The 20,164-nt window shown below is 47.4% G+C and overlaps 1 protein-coding gene across 3 annotated transcripts in view; it reads left to right on the forward strand.

The window, feature by feature from the left end:
* Positions 1-20,164, forward strand: part of IFT122 (intraflagellar transport 122) — a 75,288-nt gene that overhangs the window by 45,021 nt on the left and 10,103 nt on the right. For all 3 annotated transcript variants that reach the window (XR_013960960.1, XM_080675580.1, XM_080675581.1), the window contains 7 exons: positions 515-655; positions 5,318-5,371; positions 8,920-9,081; positions 13,106-13,272; positions 16,010-16,181; positions 17,622-17,724; positions 19,668-19,808. Coding sequence is in view for 2 of the 3 variants with exons in the window: in XM_080675580.1 (XP_080531706.1) it covers positions 515-655; positions 5,318-5,371; positions 8,920-9,081; positions 13,106-13,272; positions 16,010-16,181; positions 17,622-17,724; positions 19,668-19,808 (940 nt within the window). In the remaining variant the exon portion in view is untranslated. The remainder of the gene's footprint in view (positions 1-514; positions 656-5,317; positions 5,372-8,919; positions 9,082-13,105; positions 13,273-16,009; positions 16,182-17,621; positions 17,725-19,667; positions 19,809-20,164) is intronic.

The following is a 20,164-nucleotide window of genomic DNA, read 5'->3' on the forward strand; positions in this document are numbered from 1 at the left end:
CTCAGTTTCAGTCTCGGGCTATAATCCAGGAGTGCTAATACCTATGACACAGGACTGTTGGGACAGATCCAAAAGCCTACAAATAGAAGTTATTAGGAGCCATTCACGATATTACTTGAAGGGTCAGTGAAGACTTTCCAGAAGAAGTGACACTTTAACAGGGTCTCGAATGCCAAATCGATACTTTCCAGAGGGTGAAGAGGGGCAAAGGCATTCCAGATGATGGAGAAATCTGTGGAGAGGCAGGCCTGGAGGTGGGGAAAGCCGGTGGAGGCGGGGAGGATGGGCAAGAGGTTTGTGCTGCTGAGCATGGTTTGGCTATGAAAGGGGGTGGCAGAGTGGAAGGCATGTAGGGTGAACTGGGGTGTGGCTGAGAAGGGTACTGATTAACCATTGCAGCATTGCTCTGCAGGCTTTTGTAATTAAGTCAATGCACACATATGGAGTCAGGCTTTGTATGAATCTGACTCTTTCCATTGCTTTGAAAATAATCTTCTTTCCTTCAATCCTGCAGTCTGCTCCCATGTACCAGTACCTGGAGAGGAAAATGTTCAAAGAAGCCTACCAGATTGCTTGCTTGGGTGTGACAGACACTGATTGGCGTGAGCTGGCCATGGAAGCTTTAGAAGGATTAGAGTTTGAAACAGCAAAGAAGGTAAGCATCTAGGCAGAATGATCAAGAATCTGGTCCTTGGAGGGTCCTTTGAGGAGGCAGAAGAGGGTCCATTCCAGGTGACATAGGGAGAGGCAAATGCATACTGCAGTGGGTGCTGGAATTAGATTGACCTGGCTCAGCCACCTTCTAACTATAAGCCTGAGCAGGTAACAGCCTTCCTAAGGTTGCTCATTGGTAAAATTAGGGTTATGATAGGCCCCATCTTCAAAAGTTATAAGGATCTAATGTGATAATGCCTATAAAGCTTGACATAGGAGAAGCATCTGATAGATTCTAGCTGTCACTCTTATTAGCTATCATTTATGTAAAGCACCTAGCTAAAAGCCTGGCACATACCAGGCACTCCATAAATGGTAGCTTTTGTTATTGGCATAAGCACTTATTGGTATTAGGTAATTTATTACACAATGCTCTTTTTCTTGGCACACTGCTAAGTATGTTAGACAAGATGGTCGAGCTCTCTGATTCTGACAGCAATGTCACTCCCCACACACCTTCATGGCATAATTCATGACCTTGATTCATGGTGTCATGTCCTGGCTCAGTCTATTAAAATAATAGAAATAGCTGGAAACATTTGACACACATTATTAGGAAGAACCCAGCTATGTCTCCTGAGGTATGGGGGAAAGGAATGGCCTTCAACTCTCTCCCCCACGTCTCCCTTCTGTCTCTATTTTCCCATAGCCAATTAATCAGATACTCATTTTGTGCATACTATTGAGCTGATAGGGAAGAAATTGCAGAAGTATGTGATGCCATCTCCATGCTAGGTCAAGACTTCTAAGTATGAAAAGAGAGTGGACCGAGACCAGACTAGGGTTTAGAAGCCTGGTTGAGAACTTGCTTGGCCATGTACAGGCTGGAAGACCCTTGGCAAGCCATTGCTCTCAGCCTCAGTCTTTTCTACAGTGGGGAGGGTGAAGACACTAACTGCCAACCCTGCCTGACACAGTGTCATCAGGCTTAACTGTCACATTGTAAAAAGGATTCTAAAACTAGCAATGGTTGTATAAATGCTAGCTGTTATTAAAGCAAGTACAATTATTCTATATAATAAAAGCCTAATATGCTAAGTGTTTGGTTGTCCGGTGACCAGTTGACTGTTCAACCAATCAAAGTGCAATATGCTAATGATATGCTAAGGCCGCTCAACTGCTTGCTATGATGTGCACTGAACACCAGGGGGCAGATAGTTGATTGGTTGACCAGTCGCTATGATGTGCACTGATCACGAGGGGGCAGATGCTCCGACTGGTAGGTTAGCTTGCTGCTGGGGTCTGGCCAATTGGGACTGAGTAAGATGAGCCAGACACACCCTGGAGCACTCCCGTGATCCCTCCCTGGCAGGCCGGCCGGCCCTGATTGGCCCCGATCGGCCCCGATCGGCCCAGTCGCCCCGATCAGGACTGGGCGAGACGGGGGCGTGGGGGGGAAGGGGGAGGAGGGGAGGTGGGGGAGAAGGGGGAAGGGGGAGAGGAAAGGGGAGGGGGGAGGGCCCGACATGCCTTGGAGCCCTCCCACGGTCCCTCCCCGGCCCTGATCGTGAACCGGTAGGGTCCCTTGGCTTGCCCTACACCCTCTCATAATCCAGGACCCCTCAAGGATGTCGGAGAGCCAGTTTTAGCCCTATCCTGCAAGCCACTCCCCTCTGGAGGGTTCTAGACACAGGGCTCACGACTGGCGCGCGTTGCTGCTGCTGCAGTGGGAGCCTCTCCTGATTGGGACTGATTGGGTGTGAGCCCGAGGCAGGCACAGTGGGGAAGGCATAAGCGGGAGCAGCAGGTAGGAGCTGCAGGCGGCGTTGGACTGCGGGTTTGGGCCCGATCCCCGCAGGCCACCCTGAGGGATCCCACCCATGCATGAATTCATGCACTGGACCTCTAGTAATTACATAATAATCATATCCTATCTAATAAAGAGGGAATATGCTAATTGACCCTCACACTGTTGCAAAGATGGCAGCGCCCACAGCCAATAAGGAGGGAATATGCTAATTGACTGCCATGCCCTCAAAGATGGCGGCACCCACAGCCACAAGATGGCGGTGCCCAGTCCCCTCAGTGCCGCCGGGGCGCCTGCCTCCGGAGTCCCCCTTTCCCCTCAGCCCCCCCCAGCTGCTCAGGGCCAGCCCGAGGCACAGGCAAACCTCAGATGTTGCCTGCCCAGCCACCCAGGGCCGGCCCGAGGTGCAGGCAAGCCTTGGATGGCAGCTGCCCAGCCACCCAGGGCTGTCCGAGGCTCAGGTAACCAGGGCTGGTGGAGGCTTGCACTGCCGACAGTGGCAGCAGCAGAGGTGTGATGGGGCATCGCCTTCCCCTGATCGCCAGGTTGCCTCCCGCCCCTGAGGGCTCCCGGACTGTGAGAGGGGGCAGGCAGGGCTGAGGGACCCCCCTCCCATGCATGAATTTTCATGCACCAAGCCTCTAGTATATTATAGTTTTGGATCTACTGTGTCATGAAAGTGGTAGTAGTAGAGGGCTTTAAGAATCCAGAGGGAGGAAACATTTCCATGGAGGGAGCTTCCCTCTCCTGCCTCACCTTGAAATGCCAGGAGGGATGAAGAATAACAAAGGGATTCCTAGAATATGTTTTATTTATTTTCATCATGGAATGAAATTAGGCAGAAGTGCCTAACACTGTGTTAAGTGCTCAGCAAATGTTTGAATGGATGAAAACTAAACTGGAATGAACTCCCATTTGCTTAATACCCGCCCCCAATCTGTATCACCCCCCCAAAAAAAACACTCCTGAAAATAGGAGTTATTGTATTAAAGCCATAGATTTTGACCATAGACTATAACTTGATCACTTTACCCAAATTCCTAATCCCCAGCTTTTCTTTTCTGCTTTGCCAAGTCACTCAGGCACCCTTGGAGGTTAATGGTTCCCGGTGATAGACTGCTGTCCCCACTAGATGGCAGAGGAGAGCTGTTTAGCACCCAGGACCACTGCCCTGAGCAGAACTGCAAAGCTTCTCTGTTCCCACATTTCCCTCCCCTGAGGTTATTCACAGGCCTTGTGATTCTGACCACTCTGACCAGGGCACCCCTGACACTGCAGAATGTTAGGGCTGAAGGAACTCAGAAACAGATTTCTCTCACTGGTGGGGAAGAAGTAGGTCCAGAACCCCCCAACTAGAAAGCAAGCTAGGACTGAGACCTTGAAAGCTCCTCCTTACCTCCCTGCTACTTTGTCAGGCATTCCAGCTTTCCCTTTGTGTTGCTTTAAGGAAGCCTAGACCTCAAAGATGGCTAACTAATATAAGACCTCCAGTTAAGAATACAGGTGCTCTTAGCTCTCCATCCCTTTGCTCATGTGATAACTGCCTTACCCTTTCAAGGAATTCCTCTCCAGGAATACCCATTTGCCAGGGTCTACTGTGATGCTTTACTTAATCCTGCCTCCTACTATTGCTTGTGCTTAGACAGTGAATCTCTGTTCTCCAGGGCATCTAGTTCATGCTTGTATATCTCTTAGCTCAGGGAGATTTATTGATCTATTTAATCTGCCTGCCTCCCCTTTTAGAATATGAACCCCCGAATTGGGGAGGGGGACAGTAGCCAAATTATATTCACCTCTCAGTCCCCAACCCAACAGGATTCTTGGCCCTGTGGGCCGAAAAGATGACAGTACATTGTGGTCATCTGTGGGCAGCCAGAGGCTGGGTGACTTGCTCATTTCCACAAGTCTTTTTAAGATGGAGGATGTCATGCAGCTAAATAGAGGCTACAAGTAGCCAGGGTTATTGTTCCGCATTTCATATTCTAAGGCATCCTGGACCTGCTGCCTCTTCTAGGTGTGTGTCAGCCCATTTCAAATGGGACAATGTAAAGAAGCACAGCTGAGTGTGAATGTTGACAGCAAAGCCACATGAAGATCAGCCTGACATGGTGGGTCATGCTCCTCTAAATTCCCATGCAGAATCTGAAAGCAACTAAAGAGGCTTAGTTAACATCAGTCTGCATGAAGATGGATGCCTGGAAACTTCCCATGGGTTAAAGTCTCTGGCTTTACTGTGAGTCCAAGGCAAGAGCTACACGTTTAGGATTTACACAAGAGTTTGCCTTCCAGGGACTTGGAGTGATTCATTCCCTACCTCCCCCTTCCTTCTAGAAACCATCTTTATTCCTTCTCAAATTTCTCTTCCTTTTCTCCCTTCATGGTGGTACTGTAGGCTCTGGATGCCCTGTGTTTATGTACTGTTGGTAAGCATAGCTGTCTCCTGTTTTTCTGTCCAAGTCACCAAGATGTACGTGCAGTCTCTCCTGAGTCAGTACGTCTTTCCCACTCCCACTCAGATGCCACTGCCTCAGAGTGTCAGACTGGCTTGTTCTTCCATTTTGCATAGAGGTTCCTCTAAGCAGGCACCATCTCAGACTGCAGCATTATAGTTTTGTTTCACCTAATCCCAAAGTGATTGATGCAACCAGGGCTTCTTTATATGGACTAATCCCAGGGATAAAGCTGAGCCTCAGTGGGTGGTAGAACCCTCCTGAACACTCAGTGATTAATCAATGCTTGCTTCTTTTCCCTCCTTACTGGCTCACTTTCTAAAGCTTGACTCCCACCCCCAGCCAGTCACCCACTTTTGAAGCCCAGAAAGCCACTGATTTTATTATTTTATTTCTTCCTCTGTAGGCCTTCATCAGAGTACGAGACCTCCGATATTTAGAGCTCATCAACAGCATTGAGGTAAAGATGAAGTGTTCTTTATTCTCAAGAAAGCACAGACTCGCTGTCAATGGTTTACAAGCAGCTCTTCAAGAAGAAAAAAGCCTTGAGGACATGTGAACAGAGCCTACTGGTGTCTGAGTATTAGAGCCACAGCCTTGCCTTTGGGGTACAGAATGCCATGTGGTGGGGGGAGACAGCACATGGGGGCAAGGAGTGCAGTCTGTTACTTGGTAGGTAGGGGAGGTAGATGGTTTCCTAATCTCTCTGAGCTTTGGTTTCTTGTCTGTAACATGGGATGAGACCTACCTTGCAGGGTTGCTGGGAGGATTACATAGATTTTCAGTAACTGTTTTTCATCCTTGCAGTGGTTGTTAGCTGGTTACCATCCTCTAGGGCAGGGGTGGGAAACATCCAGCCATATAAGGCCTGCGAAATCATTTGGTCTGGCCCTGCCAAGGCATTAGGGGTGAGTTAATTAAATGTTTGACCAAATATAGCAGGCTAATTTTTAAGCTGATAATTTTGTATGGCCTGAGAATGATATAAATATCCAAATGGCCCTTGGCAGAAAAAAAGGTTCCCCACCCCTGCTCTAGGGCTTCAATAACATGCCAGTGAAGGAGGCGTTTCCCAAATGCATATGATCTACATCCTATTCATATCAATGGGTCCTGGGAAGGGAGGTCTGAACTGGGCACCCAAAGGCTCTGGAGCACTCCCTCCAGCTCACCATTCCTAGCTGAGAAAACCAGCCTCATCAACCAAACTCAGAGAGGGCTATGGTAGACGAAAGAGGCTGGTTCTATGAGCACCATTTGCTGGGTGTCTGTAAAAAGGCATACATATTTTTTTCTCTGAACAGATTTATTGTGAGGCTATGGGAATGTGAGATAAATTTGAATTTCCATATGGAAGCAGTGAGGAAATCAGCAAATGTCTTGTCCCTTTGATTCAGTTTAGCATAATAAATACCTGTTGTGGGCCAAGCCTGTGCTGAGCCCAGTGGGCAGAGCTGAGTGGAAGAGACCTGCTAACCCTGACAATTGTTGCCATTTGCTGAATGCCTGCTCTGCCCCTGCATGATCATGATTGATGTGTATGCTATTTTAAATCCTCACAACTTAGTCAGACATTGTTTTTACTAGTATACCTATTGGATAAATAAGGACACAAAGGCTAAGAAAGGCTAGGTCATGTCCCCAAGGGTCCACAGACAGAAGTTCAGTTAGAATTCAAAGCCAGTTCTATATCCCAAACTGTCTTACAATGCAACTGTCTAAATGGTGGCTCTGGCCCTGGCCAGTATTGCTCAGTTGGTTGGAGCATTGTCCCGAACACCAAAGAGTTGTGGGTTCAATTGCTGGCCAGGACACATACCTAGGTTGCAGGTTTGATCCCCGGTTGGGGGTGCATATGGGAGACAACCTATTGATGTTTCTCTCTCTCTCTCTCTCTCCTCTCTCTCTCCCCTCTCCCCTCTCTCCCCTCTCTCCTCTCTCTCTCCCCTCTCTCCTCTCTCTCTCCCCTCTCTCCTCTCTCTCTCCCCTCTCTCCTCTCTCTCTCCCCTCTTTCCTCTCCCCTCTCCCCTCTCCCCTCTCCCCTCTCTCCTCTCTCTCTCCCCTCTCCCCTCTCCCCTCTCTCCTCTCCCCTCTCCCCTCCCCTCTCTCCTCTCCCCTCTCCCCTCCCCTCTCTACTTCCCTCCCTTCCTCCTTCCCTCTCTACTTCCCTCCCTTCCTCCTTCCCTCCCTTCCTCCTTCCCTCCCTTCCTCCTTCCCTCTCTCCCTCCCTCCCTTCCTCCCTCCCTCTCTCCCTCTCTTCCTCCCTCCCTCCCCTTGTCTCTCTAATATCAATAGACATGTCTTCAGGTGAGGATTAAAAACAAAAAGAAGTTGCTTCTGGTGCACCCCCATTCCCATGCACCCCCACTTTCTTCCCCAGAACTATCATAAGGAGCATTTATGCTTTCTGTTGCTTACTTACCTTCATGGTGAGAGTTTTATTCAGAGCCATCTACCCATAATACCTAGTATTGCTTATGATTAGGGGTGGTATTTGTCATTCATCTGGTCTGGATCTAGGGGTCTTAATCTATGCAAAGGTAACTAACTTCTGTGGGGACCACCTCTTGTCATTTTCCAGGTCTTACTACACCTCATCTAGTGTGCTCTGAGCTAGGCAGTCAGTTAAAGGAAACTTGTAAGAATTGTCTCATGAGAAAGAGTCAAGTACCACTGAGTGAGGATCCATTTTAGCTGCTCTGAGGTCTTAGGTGCTTGCATTTGGTATTATTCCAGAGAACCCAGGCTCCTTACTAGGCTCCTTTCGGATAGGTGATATGTAACTGTACTGATAACAGGAGGAAGAGAATCTGCCCATGTGACTTTACTGAACATTCGTAAATCATATTTCTTGATCATGGTGATATTCTGTGATCTAGGATGGATATGATCTAAATGCCATGACTTGTAAAAACCTATTTCTTTATCTCACTGCAAGATTTTAATCATTTCCTACAATTAGGGGTTAATTTGGCTGGTTATCCTAAAATGTGTAGTTTCTTTTTGTTTTTTTAAAATTATTTCTGTCAGTGGGGAAGGATGTTGCCTCCAGCTGTTAAAACTTTCACCAGCTTGTCTGGGAGTTTGACTCAATGTCTCTTCTTCTACTGTGATACACTTGCTAGAAAACAAGCAAAAGGAAACTGCGGGGGATGAGCGATTGGGTGCTATTGAGTGTTTACAAATACTTGAGTAGACTAATGAATGTTCCCTAACACAGGAGAAAGGAGTGCACAGTTATTTCTCTCCATCCTCAGCACTACTGTGTGTGTGTGTGTGTGTGTGTGTGTGTGTGTGTGTGTGTAAACACATAGCAGTGTGTTGGAGAACATCACTTGTTTCTGTGGTACAAAGAGCATCCAGAGTCAGACAGACTGAGTCCAAATGCCAGCTCTGTATGCCCTCGATCTGCCGCTCTTCTGAATCTCAGCTTCCCTCAGTGCGACACTTGGGTAGCACTGCCCACCCTTGGGTCCATATGGGAAGTACGTAACGGGTGCTCAGCATGTGGTATTGCTCACCTTCACTTTAGAGACAGGGACATAGTGAGACTAATTATATTTTTATTTTGTTGGTTTTCTTCTGGGGAAGAAACCCTAAACTTTCTCCTTGTCTACCATCATCATGAGTCACAATTCAGCCAAATCAAGCCTGGGGACTTGAGAGATCTTGGGAGCTTGGAGGCCTCCAAAGAATGGGCAGTACACTCCATCCTAAGTAGTTATTTCCTCTGAAGAATGTATAAGAAAGCAGCCCTGAGGAATTTCTATTAAACAAATAGAAGTTTGCATCTCTTTTGACCTTCACTCATGGCGGGGAGAGATCTGCTTTTGTTGTCAAGCATTCCCACCAGAAACCTAGGTGAGAGATACAACAGCTCAGGAGCCAAGTGTAGATTCCAGTAGGAAGGCCCAGAGGCTTAACTGGAAATAGCAACATCTAACCTTTGTAAAGGCTGCTTCCTGCCATGGCTGCAGAGGCCATTTCCTGTGCTTCTAATTTTTCCAGGAGAGGAAGAAGCAGGGAGAGACCAACAATGACCTGTTTCTGGCAGATGTGTTTGCCTACCAGGGGAAGTTCCACGAGGCCGCCAAACTGTACAAGAGGAGTGGACACGAGAACCTCGCACTCGACATGTATACTGACCTCCGCATGTTTGAGTATGCCAAGGTAATTCCCCACATCCTGGCCCAAGCTGCCAGGTGGAACCCACCAGTGTTCTGACACCGTGTGTCCAATTGTTTGGCCCCAAGAGGCGGTGCAGACAGAAAACAGCAATGGCCTCAGAAAGAGTGTGGGCAAACGGGTAAGCAAAGGAACCATCAGTGGCCACTGATTGAGGCTGACCTAAAACTGACCCTCCGGGTGACATCAAAGGAACAGAATATGACATTTCAGACCTTTGACAATGACAGAGCTAGATGAACCAGCAGTGCCCCTTCATTCAGGGTCAGGGCTGTCTCTCACAACTTCTCCCAAAACTTTATTGGAAGCCACCAGGAATCAGTGTCCTCAGGCATGAATGGTTCTACATACAGGAGAGTGTGATTTACCCCAGCCAAGGTTCCCTAAAAGCCTGCTGTCTGTCTGGTACTGGCATTTGCACTGGGCCTTGGAGACATTGACAAAACCCCTGCCCTCTGGTGCTAGCATGGTGTGCCTTCACCTGGGCTGGTACAGCATGGCTCCCACATCATCTGCATGGTTGACAGTAGAGATTTCCCCTTGCATTTGGAGGGGCCCAACAGATGTGGATACATGAGGGAGATCTTCCTGGAGCAGGCTTCTCATGGCTTGTGTGAGCATGAGTACCACTGAGGAGCCCAGACCTTCAGGACACTTGCAGTATAGCCTAATGCAATGTGAAAAGAGCCTTGGGTGCATAGAGCAATCAGGCTCTTCCTTCCATGGAGGTGCCTTTGTTAACCTGCCTTTACCAGTAGTGTCAGGAGCTTCAGAATGTTAGTGAGTCATCAGCCACAACCAATTAGTGGCTATTAATGGCAATTATCTAGCTCATAAGTTCAAGGTGAAAAATCATCCCCATTTTTTTCTGCTCTTTTCCTTAAGGCTGCACTCTTTTATCTTCCACCATGTATGAGTTTCTGGAGCCAAAGGTTATGTCTGGGTCACTGTGATCTGGCCCAGGAGTTTCTGGTCATCAGTAGCTGGACAAGCACCTGGTCCCCAGCCTGTCTCTTCACCTTGGTGGTGGTTCCTTCACTCTATCCCTCATATCCAAATGCTTCAGGTTCCCCCACTTGGCCATTTTCAACTTTTTTAACCCCCCATACTGCCACTGCACACACAGAAACACACAATTTAACACTGCATTCATACTGAGAACACCTAAATCAGTGTGTCTCTTTCTGGGGATAACAATATCTAAACCAAGGCCAAAACCTTAAACTAAAGGATTGAATCCTAGAGGTGGAATTTAAGCATTAGGAGAGCTGGCTCTCGGTGTTCTTCAGAACTTCTGGAACCTTCCAGCAAGCAGCTGTGGTGTAGCAGACAGTGCTTTCTCACCTTGGTGTCCAGGCTTTTCACTTTGCTAAGCCTCCATTTTCTTCTTGGAGGTGACAGTTGCATCTCAGCTTAGTTCTGAGAATTGCACAAAATAATGTCTGAGAAAACCCTTTACCAAGGCCAAGCTGTAGGAAGGTTAGGAAAATGAGATGGGCCAACCCTGACCACAGAGTGGCTGTTCTTCAGACCTCTCCCTGGTCAGCCCCACTCCTGCTCCTATACTGAGGCTCCTCCTCACACTTTGGGTGGGCTTCGTGCATCCACAGTCTCCCACCCAGAAATGCAGCCTATTTACACACTCCATCTGGTCTGCTTCTCTATGAAGGTAAATACTCTGGGGGTTGTTTTTGGTTGTAGTTTTTGGTCACAATTCCAAGTAGGTTGGTTCTGTTTCAATCCCTTCCCTCCCCCATCCCCCAGTAGTTTGAATTTGAGAAAGTGTGTATATACACATTATGTCTGGGGTGGGGAGGGATACAGTACTTATTAACATGGCATGTTTTTGTTTATTTGAAAATTGCTTCCCAAGATTCAATCTGGTTTTCAGAAAATTTTTAAATTACATTCCCATGTACAAATAAATTATATGCTTTCCGGATAAGTGACATGTTTATATGGTGATAAAGGGAATTATAATGCTCTTAACTCTTATGTAGTGTGTCCTTATCAAAATCACCAAGCATGAGAACACTGTTTAGTCTCATTCATCACTCAGCACAGCCTCTTTCTGTCCACTCCAGGGCAGAGTCTTTGCCATGGCCCCAGATAATGTGTAGATTAGCTTCATGAAACCAAAGAAACTTTGAAAACCCAGTTTGTTGATCCTTCAAGGAACCAGTTAGAGTCAGCTTCAATTAGGTTAGATCTCTTGGGACTGAGCTGTTGGGCTAGAGGAGGTCCCTTTAAGCTTATGAACTGTGTCCCTGGCTGGTCTCCTTATTGATGATCCAAATTTATGGCTTGCTTTTGGTCTCTGAACCTTCTTACTATGGTCACCCTGAGTCCACTGAGTACTCACTTTGAAGGCTATTTCTGTTCTCTTTACCTGTTTTCCCCAGCTGCTAACCTCATTTAACCAACCAGGTTAGCAGAGTTTCCAGCTTTGCATTGGCATAAAGAGTACACATTGCCAAGAGTAAAGACTATGTCTGTAGTGGCCCAAACTAGGCATCTTCAGATAGTAGCTGCTTTCCAAACCCCTTCTCCTCTGTGAACTCCAGAAGGACCAAAGGCCAGTGAGGTTAGCCTATCTTTTATTGGACCCCCAGCATCAGGATAAATGATGCTCTTTCCCCCCTTTAAAACAGTTGAGTGTCTTAGGCCAATCTAATATATTATTTTAGGGGCTACACAATTACCCTGAAAGCAAATGGAGAAAAAAATAGAGCTAATTGTTCAAGTAGGATTTTAGCATACATTGACTGTACTTTCCTGACAAGTGAGTGCTAATCGTAGGGAAAGGAGTGCTTTTTTTAGACTTTGTGAGGTTGACAGTGCACTCTCTGCAGGGTACATTATTCCTAAGACAAACCGCTTCTTACTAGTTATGCAGATCTGGGCGCTCAGAGCTCTCAATTTCCTTTTTTGAAAAGCCCCACCTTTTAAAATGTCAGCACCAAACCTCAACTATGGCAAACTCCCACGTATGTATTTTAGGTAACTGTATCCTGAAAAGAGGTGATTTTCTGAGGCTGTTTCTCAGGCATCCTAGGGCCAACCTAGGGAAGCTGGGCATGGCCCTTTAGCGGCCCCCTGTTGTGCTAGAAGGCACATAGGCCCTGAGACTTGACCCTGTGAGCCTGCAAATCCACAGGCCTCTCTTCCTTCACGGATTCTCTCCAGGCCTCTTCCCCTGCCTCAGAGCCCCCTTAGCACCCAGCAGACCTGATCTCCAGATAATTGATACTGTCCAGTTGAGAAGTAATTACCCAGTAACATTTGTACTCCTTATCTGCCCTAGGCAAACACCTGGGGGCAAAGCCAATGGGAGATGCCCTAAGTTCAGGCAACAGAACATGAATAGAATCAGAAAACAGATGTGAATAGTACTTTCTGTGTGTGGTGATGGGGAGGAGGGCACAAAGGGGCTATTCTAGACTCTAAATCATTTTGTCTGTTTAAGTTTAGGGGACTACGTGCTCAGCCTCACTCTGGGGCATGTGGCATTCTCCCTATTATCTAAATAAAGATTGTAAGTTAGAATATTTGAAATTGTGCAACCGGGTTGTAGAGTCACTATATTGAAGTAGTCACACATATAACACACACACACACACACACACACACACAGAAAGAGAGTGAGAAACCTTATCATAAGTTTGCTACACTTCAGAGTTTGTGTACAGTATTGCAAAGAGTCCAGAAAGGGTTGTTTAGCTAGAAAACAAAGATGCGTTAGTGGGCAGGACAGGAAACGTTGAAGGCCATAGTCCTTGACACTGTCCCAGTACCCGCCAGGAGCACCTGTGGGGCAGCCTGTGAGCACTCCTCCCGGACACCTGGGACTGCCCCTCAGTCAGCTATGTAGGGATGGGCTCACACTTGCATCCTGATCACCTGCTTCAGCCAAACAAGCCCTTCCTTGCTCCAGCTTTCAGCAGCCTGATGTAATGCTGGCAGCAGGAAGTTCTAATTCAGAGTGTTTTTGTTTGTTGTGCTTCCTCAGGATTTCCTTGGATCTGGAGACCCCAAAGAAACAAAGATGCTAATCACCAAACAGGCTGACTGGGCTAGAAATATCAATGAGCCCAAAGCCGCTGTGGAGATGTACATCTCAGCTGGAGAGCATGTCAAGGCCATAGAGATCAGCGGTGACCATGGCTGGATTGACATGTAGGTTTTCAGTCCCTGCCCCAAGAAGCATTTGGCAGCATGTTGTATCTTGTCAGCTCTTGGTTTTGACTGACAAGGAAAAATATAGTGTTTCTCTAAAGATTTAATCCGAATGTGATAGTGATTAGGTTTTTGAGACACAGAGATTGGATGAGGCATTTTCTGTCTTTGAGGAGCTTAGCAAATTTATGGGGGAAATAATAGAAGGGAGTGAGGAGGAGGAGACACCCACGCATTGGAGTTGCCCTTCCCTGAGCCTTCCCTACGAGCCAGGCGCTGTAATACCTTGCAGACATTTGGTTCTTGCTGACACCCTAAGCGTGGGTGTTTCCATGCCCCTCTTCCAAATGAGGAAACCAAGGATCAAGGACCAAATGATCACACAGGCCAAATAGCTGGGAAATTGTGGAGCTGAGCTTCATTCAAACTGATTTGGCTGACTTCAATGCCCGTAACACCTATAATGGTAGGAACTGAAAACGAGAAGAAAACTTGCTAGCATATCAGGGAAGGAGATATGAATTCTCACAGGAGGAACCATGGATGTCTTCTCCTAGGAGTAGTCTTTGCATGAAGGATCTTGGACAAATTTCAAGAGGCCGAGATAGTAGGAAGGGGCAGGATGTGCAGGCCAGAAGCACAGCACAATGGGTTGGCTGTGATCAGAATAAAAGGTGTAGGAGGGGGAGAGTGAAGGACAGCTGGCTGTGGGCAGAAGGGTCTGTGCTGGCCACTCTGGGAGGGCCTTGGGTGCCAGACTGAGGGATTTAGATTTGTCAGTAAGTAGTGAGGACCCCTGATCAGAACTGTGCTGTCAGGAGCCCACTCAGGCAGTGGGTGTAGAGTGGAGGGAAAACCAGAGGAAGAGAGACCAGATAAATGGTCACTGTAGTAGGCCAGGGAGAAATATGTTGGCTGAGGGAATGAATGAGATGCATGGAGTAGGCAGAACTGACAAGACCCAACCGAATTAGGGGTGTTGGGGGTGGGGCCAGGCAAGGAAATTGTAGGCTGATTCTGAGATCTGGGGCTGGTAGTCAGTAATGTCACTTGCCAAGGTAGAGAACAGAAGAGGAACAGGCTTGGGTGGGGCTGCTGGAAAGGGGATGGATTCAGTCTTGGGACTCTCAGAGCGTCAGACCTCCAGGGGAAGGTCAGAAAAAGTGGGCCTCACGCTCATACACATGCATGTGTGTACATACATGTGTATACTCATGTGTACATATATGTGCACACACTGCCATGGCTGTTAAGGGAAAGCAGGTGAGGGAGCAGTTTCTGAGGTCAGCTGAGTCTGAACTTTAAAAACTGTTGGTTGTTTTGGAAGCCACACTGTAGTTCATAGGGAGCGGTGGCCCAGATAGAACCTGGGGAGGGAGAGGGGCTGGTAAATAACGAGATCATCCCTATGAACCCCACTATGTGGTTGACGTGTGTCCAAGAATAAAGTTTCTTGAAGAAAGAGGCACAGATTCCCCTCACCCCCAAAATTATTCTTTTCACAAAAGGGATGGTACAGGAGAGAGCCAGGCAGATTTAAGTCCCTCTCTCCTTCTAGTTTTTCATGTCACTTTCTTTTGCAACTGATTTGTACCAGGGTTACCTTGAGGAGACTTAGATTATTTCAGGAAAGAGACATTCAGCATGTTCTGCCCTTTTCCAGGTCTGGCTGTAAAAGGTTCCTCTCCTTCAGGGACATTTGGTTTGACGGGTGGGGCTGGGGAGCTCTAAGGGGTTGCCTGTGCCACCTTTCCCTAAAATGTGTTGTTTCTCCCCTGAGAAGTGTTATTTTTAGATCCATTATTATTCAAAGTACAGATTGACAGGCCTCCCTGAGCTTGCCTGTCTCTGAGACAGGGATCTGTTACAGCTGCTTCCCCTTTCTTTCTCACAAAGAGCAAGCTGGGTAGGACCCATTTCCCCTGGGAAAGCTGGTTTTACCCTAAATCCTGGCCTGACCAGAGGGAACAAGCACATTTCATTCAGCCCCATACGTCTCCACAAGCAGTGGGAGAGCCAGTCACTACTGGGAAGAAGTGTTGAGCAAGTGGTCCCTGTGGCCCCTCACTAATGGATGGCACCTTGGCCAGAAAGAGAGGCACAGTCAAGATTTCCTGCAGACCTCTTTTCCAGAGCTCAGAGCAGGCCCCACACAAGCCTCTTCCTCTAGAGATTCTGTCACTGAAGAATTTTCAATTTGCCTCTGTCTCTACTTTCCCATGAGAATTCTCAAAACAGTGGTGGGAAGAGCCCTTTGCCACTTCCTAGCTGCAGTTTTGGTCAGGTTGTTTCACCTTCCACCCTAGCCTTTAGTCTACTCATCTGTAAAATGGGAAAACAGTACCACCTCTTAGGGTGGTGGAGATTCAATGAGATCACACATGTGAAAACTCATGGCACTGTTCTTGATATAGTAGGTGATCAGTAGATGCTCGTTTCTCTCCCCAGGTTCCTGCTGGATAGATTAGTAACTCCCATGAAAGGCTCATGATGGGGGGGACGGGGGATGGGGGAGCAGTGTCCTTTAGCAGGCAACCTCTCCCTGTCACTGGGCACTGTTTCTGGGTGTGTATTCACTCATTTAATAACCCCCTCAAGCACCAGGGGCCGTGATACTATATTGAGCACTGGACATCAACATGAAGTGATACAGAGCCTGCCCTCAAGAAGATCCGCTTCCTTGCCTCAGGCTCCTTTCACAGGAGCCCATCTTCTCCCTGTGTGCTTGCCTCTCCAGGTTAATTGACATTGCCCGCAAGCTGGACAAGGCCGAGCGGGAGCCCCTGCTGATGTGCGCTCATTACTTCAAGAAGCTGAATAACCCTGGCTATGCTGCCGAGACCTACCTGAAGATTGGTGACCTGAAGTCCTTGGTTCAGCTTCACGTGGAGACCCAGCACTGGGATGAGGTGAGGGTGTCATATGCTTCTTGGGTTAGGGGGTCCTGTCTGAGCCCTGGGCCACAGGGGACTTTTTGGGGTTTAGATGGAGAGCAGCTGCCCTCATCGTGAGAATGAACATTAGCCTGGCAGTCAGGAGACTTAACCTTGAATTCTCCAAGCCAGAGTATTTTGGCAGGCCTTTTGATACTAGCTTTCCATTTGTTTGCTCATTTATTCATTCAGAGCATCTTTATGGACTGCTGGCTCTTTACCAGCCCTGTGATAGAGACTGGGCATGTGAGAGTTAATGTGACAGCCCCCATTGCCTGCTGTTGGTCTGAGCTGTCTCTGACCAGCACCACAGGATGACACATGTCTGACATAGAGAGACACCTATGTGACACTTAAAACCTACTGGGTGGCAGAAAAGGTCACCCATACTTTCCAGGTACAGGTTGCCAGAGCCATTTCAGAGGTCAGTTCCTCTTCCTCCTTCTTGCCTACCTGGCCCCACTAAAGACGTAGGCTCCTCTTGCATGAAAGGCAGGTGAGAAGAATTAGCCAGGTCAATAGGAAGATGACTGGGATGAGGATGCAGAAGCAGTGATGTGCTGCCCCCTCTGTATCTTGAACTCACCCTCTAGCTCACTGGCTACCTGTGTCCTGGATTGAAATTCATCCATGAAAGTATTAGAGACTGCACCCTTGGTCCTTACCCTACCCACCATGTTCTAGTTTACAGGGCCAGAGTGTAGGACTTTTCTGGGTATGAGTTATCTCACTCCTGTCTGCCCTCTGAGTGGCTCCATTTGGTGAGGTGACATGGTCACTTATGAGAAAAGGTGGAGCCAGGGACAGAGGTAATAATGGCGTCTCAAGATAAGTTTATCAGGAGATTTCTCAAGCAGCATAAATTACAACATCTTGGAACGACTCAGTCCTGGCTGTGTATCAGGCAAACTTTCTCCCTGTTTCCACATACTTTCCCCTGTGACTCATTTCCAATTCTCCTGCCTGACAGGTGGTTCTGGGACTTAGATGAAGCAGTCACCAGGTCCCATATAGCACCAGTCCATCATCATCTTTGACAGCTAATACACAGGATGATGATAATGTCAATTCTGTTTCCTTAGGTGTCGCCTGCAATTAAAAGAAATCTGTTTGCAGCAGTACAGGAGCCCACGCAAACCCTCAAAATAAAATGTTTCCGATTCTGTGCTGCTTCTGTGGTCCAGAAACAGACTGTTGTTATTGAATCCAGTCACTTGCATATAGCTGTTAATTGCCTTTGTTTTCAAAGAGCTGATTTGTTTTTGCAGTTCTGGGGGTTGTGGGGGGAAAGCACTCTCCCCCTCTGAGTTGTCAAGCTGGCAAAATATGACATCCCTGATGGATTCAGCCAAGTGCCATGTTTTCAAGGGGGCTCAGGGCCTCTTTTATTACAAATGCGTTGGTTCCTTCCTCCAGGCTTTTGCTCTGGGCGAGAAGCATCCTGAGTTTAAAGAAGACATCTACATGCCCTACGCTCAGTGGTTGGCAGAGAACGATCATTTTGAGGAAGCCCAAAAAGGTAGGTGACACAGACTGGCACCTTGTAGAAGGAGCAAGAGAAGGCACTGCCCAGATACACATTTCAGGAAGGCTGCCAAGCCCCTCCCTTTGTAGACTACCAAGATGTACGACTTTATCTGGGCATGTGATGTGTTTAGTGATGAAAGACTGGGGAGCAGTGGAAAGAACATGGGCTCTGGAGTCAGACACATCTGGGTCCATCACTCACCTGCCTTCGGACCTTACACAGGTCCTATCTCCCCTCTGAGCAAAGCACCATGCATTCAAATGTATCTTCCCATTTAATCCTCACAAACCCTATGATGTAGGCGCTGTTTTGTAGATGAGAAAACTGAGGTTGGAAGTGGTACAGGGATTTTGCCTGAAGTGTCACAGCAAGGAAGTGACAGAGAAAGAATTCAAGCCAGGTTGGGGCGAGGACAAAATGAGAGGATTTGCACAGTGTCTAGCACAGTCTCACCTGACACTTTCCCGTACCATGGATAGAAATGTGTTCTATTTCTGGCTCAGATAAATGGGGTATCCTCAGCTCCTCAGCATTTCCACAGGTAAAGTGGGCTACATACTAGGTATGTCAGTATCTGAAATAGAAGTGAAAGAGAGTATAGAACTTTAATTGGTAGTAATAATTTAAAAATATGGTTGCCTTCTATGTCAGGCACTGGCTGGGCATGTAACTACATAACCTTGAATCTCGGCAGCAGCCCTGCAGAGACACAGAAACTAACTGTGCCCTGCAAAGTCACAAAGCCAGAGAGACAAAGCCCGAATTGGACTAGATCTGGCTGGCTGACTGGGGAACCTGATTCTTCTGCTAGGTTTTGCTGCCTCTTCGGGACATCTTCTAATTGAAGTTGGGTGTGTCATATTCCATAGCATCTCATTTACATGTCTATATGGTTGCCACCTCCGGACACGTTTGGAAACAAATGTCTCCCTGTTGAATCTCCTCAGCTTGGTAAAGCCCCCTTTGAAAGACAGCGTCGTCTCTACTGCTTCAGCTTTTCCAGAGAACCCAGTTGTTAAAGTATCTGCATGTTTGGGCAAAACATATCAACCTATCCATCTGTCTGTGTCTGCCCTTCCAAGAATCCATCGCCATAGTAACTTGGTACTCAGATGAGAGATTGCAGATGAGAATGGAACAAAGGCCAGACCTTTTCCTTCTCTAAAGCTGAGGATTTGGATAATCTGAGAGCCCATATGTGGGCAAGTGTCACAACTAGAAGTGCTTCCCTAGCAGCCCCCAACATCCCAAGGTTCTGGCACGCAGTATGTACAAGAGATTTCTCTTAAATAGAATAGGAACAATTTAGAGATTTTTTTGGCTTATTTTCACAAATGGTTGGTTGATAGAACCAAGCCAAAATTTTTTCAAGGTTGTCATCAAAAAGCACTCAGTTGAAGACTGACTGAGGACTTGAGTTGCACTCGGTTCTGTGACCTTGGCATGCTGCTTTACCTCCACCTTGCAGAGCCCATTAAAAAAGTCTTCATAAGTCTGTTGTGATGACCCAGTGAAGTAATCAGCAACAAAAGCACTTTTTAAACCACCAAACCCATTCAAGTGTCAGGTCCTGTTAGTGTCACCTCAGAAATCACAAAGCTTTTCCCCTGGAGGTGGGATAGGGGCAAAACCTCACTGATGAAGAACAACAGTTTTATCTTTAGACTTTGCCCTGCAATTTGGTCCCTCAAGTTTTTCTTGCTGCCATGCCTTTACAATGTTGGTTGCCTTTTCCCAGCCAAAAGGGAGCATATCTCACTAGTTTTTTTCAAGATATAGCCTAGGTTATTTATAGCCTTCGGCCTGAGAGGCGCATCCCAGCAACGAAGTGCTGCAGATGCTCTGATGAATGTCCTACTTCTCAGCAGCCCCTTGCAAACCCTGCAAAATTCCCTCCAGTGCCCTGAATTGTATGTGTTTTTGTGCCCCTCCAGCGTTCCACAAGGCCGGGCGGCAGGGGGAAGCGGTCAGAGTGTTGGAGCAGCTCTCAAACAACGCTGTGGTAGAAAACAGATTTAATGATGCTGCCTATTATTACTGGATGCTGTCCATGCAGTGCCTCAATATAGCTCAAGGTAAGTAAACAACAGCCAGGCCGCTTGTTTCCCCAGCCCCGCTCTGGCACCAAGATAAACATCGAAAGAGCTGGGACGTTTTAATTAAAGCCTTGGGCTTGTTTATTGGGTGTATTGTCCGTAACCCTGCATTGCAGTGCCCTAATCTGATGTGTCATTTTTTCCAGTTTGCCCATAAGCTTAAAGATGGTATGAGGACCATCCTGGGGTTACAGATGGGGGGTGGGGGCGGGGGTCATACCCTGTGTTGCTAATTCAGAACATGTCTCTCCCCAGCTACCTGGGAGCCTATAACTGGACCTGGGTGAGCTCCGGTTTTAAAAATGTTTTTAATTAAATGAAAAGATGAAGAAGAG

This window comes from Plecotus auritus (assembly GCF_963455305.1).
Source record: "Plecotus auritus genome assembly, chromosome: 6".
NCBI classification, from domain to species: domain Eukaryota; kingdom Metazoa; phylum Chordata; class Mammalia; order Chiroptera; family Vespertilionidae; genus Plecotus; species Plecotus auritus.